At 32.8% G+C, this 3,582-nt stretch overlaps 1 protein-coding gene across 1 annotated transcript; it reads right to left on the bottom strand.

The window, feature by feature from the left end:
• Positions 1-557: 557 nt before the first annotated feature.
• Positions 558-2,515, bottom strand: LOC114325698 (uncharacterized). Its single transcript, XM_028273829.2, has 2 exons — positions 2,020-2,515; positions 558-1,416 (listed from the first exon to the last, which is right to left on the bottom strand). Exons 1-2 carry the CDS (start codon positions 2,432-2,434, stop codon positions 614-616), a joined length of 1,218 nt encoding a protein of 405 aa, XP_028129630.1. The 5' UTR covers positions 2,435-2,515; the 3' UTR covers positions 558-613.
• Between the last annotated feature and the right edge of the window lie 1,067 nt (positions 2,516-3,582).

Below are 3,582 nucleotides of genomic sequence, written 5' to 3'. Positions count from 1 at the left end.
CATAGGGTGAGACAGGGATGCGTATTGTCGCCAGTTATATTTAATGCCTACTCGGAAAAGATCCTAAAAAGAGCTCTTGAGGGTGAAACATCTGGTAAAAAGGTTAACGGAGTTCCCATTAACAACATTAGATATGCGGATGACACCGATTTAATGCGGCATCAATGAAAAAACTGGAATTATTCGAGATGTGGGTATATAGAAGAATTCTGAAAATATCATGGACAGAACACGTCACAAACAAAGAAGTTCTGAGAAAGATGAATAAAGAAATGGAAGTCTTAAATACAATCAAAACCAGAAAATTGGAATATCTCGGACATATTTTACAGGTGGAAAGATACAACTTGCTCCAACTCATTATGCAAGGAGAGATTCAAGGAAAAAGAAGCATAGGGAGACGCAAAATATCGGAGCTGTGCAACCTGAGAGAATGGTAGGGTTGTACATGAAACGAACTTTTCAGAGCAGCCGTCTCCAAAGTCCGAATAGCTATGATGATTGCCGACCTCTGTCACGGAGATGGCACTTGAAGAAGAAGAATCCTATACAAAGACAAGACTTAAAAAATAATATATTTGAATTACTTTATTACAGCAACAAAATAATAAAATTAGAACCAATCCCTTTGAGCACTTTCTACGCATAATAAAAGCATCTTCTTTAACGCTATTGGATGTATGTCTTCAACTGTCATCTCCTTCATTTTTTCGTGCTCAGCTGCCTTTCCTTTCTCTCCAAAAATAACATTTGGCAGCATAAACAAAGTCCGTACAATAGCCAATTTTCCCGGTGTTTTAAATTCCTCCAAAAATTTCTCGTATGAAAAATCTTCAGTATATAGATTAAGTTGTTTTAGGATGGATATAAATGATTCGTAGTAATGTTTAATCAAGCTATCAAGATTATCTTTGAGGCAAGTAAATTCAACACTGCTGAAGAGGAAAAAAATCAAATCATCAGCGGGCATACCAAGTTGGCACATTTGAAAATCAACAAACTTATTTTTAATCGCTACATCATTTTCCATAACTTGCATTGTGTTATTGATCCACACATCCTGATGTACGATTGTCGAAAATGTCCTGATGGTGTCGTTGTTAAACATCTTTTCCGGATCTTCCTCCATTGCTTTCGAAAAATCAGCCAGCATTTTCTTCAGCTTATCAGCCGCTGTTTTGTGTTTGTCATTTGCGTTTAATGTATCTATCATTATTTTAAAAATGGTTGGGGGTTTGTTATCTTTCTTTTTTGTTGGTGGCATTGCGATGGAGATTTTTTTAGTCAATGTCGAAAATTCTTCAGGTTCCAATAACCGCATTGCCAAAGGTACTGCATGGAACGTTGCCAGATCTTTTAAAATCAGCATAGATGTAGCCAAATCACATCCAACATGCCTGTCCTGATTTTTATACCCTAAAAATTATGAATTACGATTATAAATATTAAAAGCATTGACAGAATAATAATTAACAAGAATAATTGACAAAATCATAAACCACAATAGATACCGCAAGAATTGAGAACGAGCGAACTAATTCTACTATTCCAAAAAGGAGATAAATAGCAGTCAAAAAACTACAGAAGTATCAACTTGTTAAGTACTACCCTAAAACTTGCAATAAAACTTTACAAGAACTATTGAATGAGAGGATAAATTTATCAGATAAACAATAAGGTTTTCGTACTGGAAGATCGTGTACTGTACTGATGCAATATTCGTCATAAAGCAAATTACTAAAAAATCACTAAAGTATAATATACCAGCATTTCTATGTCTGATTGTTTTGAAAAAATCATTTGACAGAGTAAGACTGAGCGTTTTGCCACACGGGCGATTTTTTACGGCCGCCGTAAGAGCCGTAAAAGAAGAAGAAGACGAAGATCTATAGTTAAAATATAGGTTTTGAACCATGCACAACTTTTTACAAAAAATAAATTTTTTTATAAAAAAATTGATGATAATAAAAGTTGATCTACAAAGAATAATAATAAACAAATAATAGTTTTAGATCTTACCTTTTGTTACTAAATTTTCCAGGACTAAAACAGCGTCTTCATCCGCTTTGTCCTCGTCTCCTGTCAAGTTAATTCGACCTCCTGCAAAATCTGGATAAAACGAGGGAGATGGTAAACCATGTTTCCTATGAAAGCGTTTTATTGCAGGAATTACATCTCTATAAAAAATGACTTCGTTTTTAGTTATGTTATGCGTGGGACCCATAAATTCATGATTTATAGTCAATTTGGCTACCAAAGACAAATCTTCATTTTTATTAGTAATTTTGTCTTTCAAAACTATATCAATTTTAATGATATCACTTAAATAGTTTTCTCCAGGTGCCGTTAGGTTGCTTGATTTGGTATCCACTACAGTTTTAAAAGGACCGATATAGTCGCTGATAAGTTCTTCAAAATTTCTAATTTTGTCCATTGCTATAAACTTAATCTGTTTGCGAGTATGCACCTGATAATACTACTATGTTAATCAGTTTTCATACATTACAGATGCAATTCACTTAATCTAAAATAGAAAAATATTAAATTGAGCAAATACCTATATATAATCGCATCCCATTAGACACCTGGAATGTGATAAAAATTATCTATGATTTCATGAAATATTATAGATACACTGCTTAATAATTGAAGTGGATATCTTTATTCTTCATATGTTTTATCTTTTATAATTAATTGTAATAGATATTGCCCTGACCAAAAATTTAGGGTACATACTTTTTATATGCTACTTTTAGTTCTTGGTGTTTTATTTTCAGTAAAAGTCTGATACTAATTCCTGTAATTTTGGAAATATATACATTATCCATACCCTCTTCGTTGACTTCAGACAAGCCTTAGTTAGACTGTATTGGAAGAAATAAATTATTTATTGAAATGAAAAATCAAGATATACCGGCAAAGCTAATTAGATTAAGATAAATTACTAGGGATGGATCTCAAGCTAAAGTAACAACAGAAAAAAGTAAAATAAGATCTAGTAAAATTTTAAAACAACCCATATAGGCTATTGATTTATGTTCAAAATAAGAGGAGAGCTAAAAGGAACTACAACGTTAACGGGATTTCATTGTCTCATATTGTCAATGAACCTTTAAATTTGAAAAAACCGTGAAGTGCTACCATTTAAATGGGTGCGTTTTTAAGAAAGAGGTGAATTAGCCCCTGGGCACGGGGTGAATTAGGGTGAGCTCTATTCACTTTTAGTACAAACACGTCTATATAGGAAAATTGTTCCAGGTTAAATTTACTATCGAAATATCACATCCTAAAGTCAAATATATTTTTTTTACAAAAATATGGTAAAAAGGAAAAAGTAAGAAAAAAACACGAAAGACAGCAATTTCGTTTTTTGCCCAAAACTTTTTTCCACAGAGATATAGGTATTGCTGTATCAGAAAATAACCTCCATCTCTCCTCTTTAAAATGACGTTTGGTAGAAGTCGCTGGGATCTAAAGTTACCGAAATAGGATTTTTTAAAATTTGCCGCTCACAGCATTTTTGAGTCATTTTCCCCATTATTTCGCAAACGTTGTTCTGTAACTTTTTTCTACGCATTTATA

The sequence above is a fragment of the Diabrotica virgifera genome, chromosome 7 (assembly GCF_917563875.1).
Source record: "Diabrotica virgifera virgifera chromosome 7, PGI_DIABVI_V3a".
In the NCBI taxonomy this organism is placed as follows: Eukaryota; Metazoa; Arthropoda; class Insecta; order Coleoptera; family Chrysomelidae; genus Diabrotica; species Diabrotica virgifera.
This window is presented reverse-complemented; position numbering and strand designations above follow the sequence as displayed.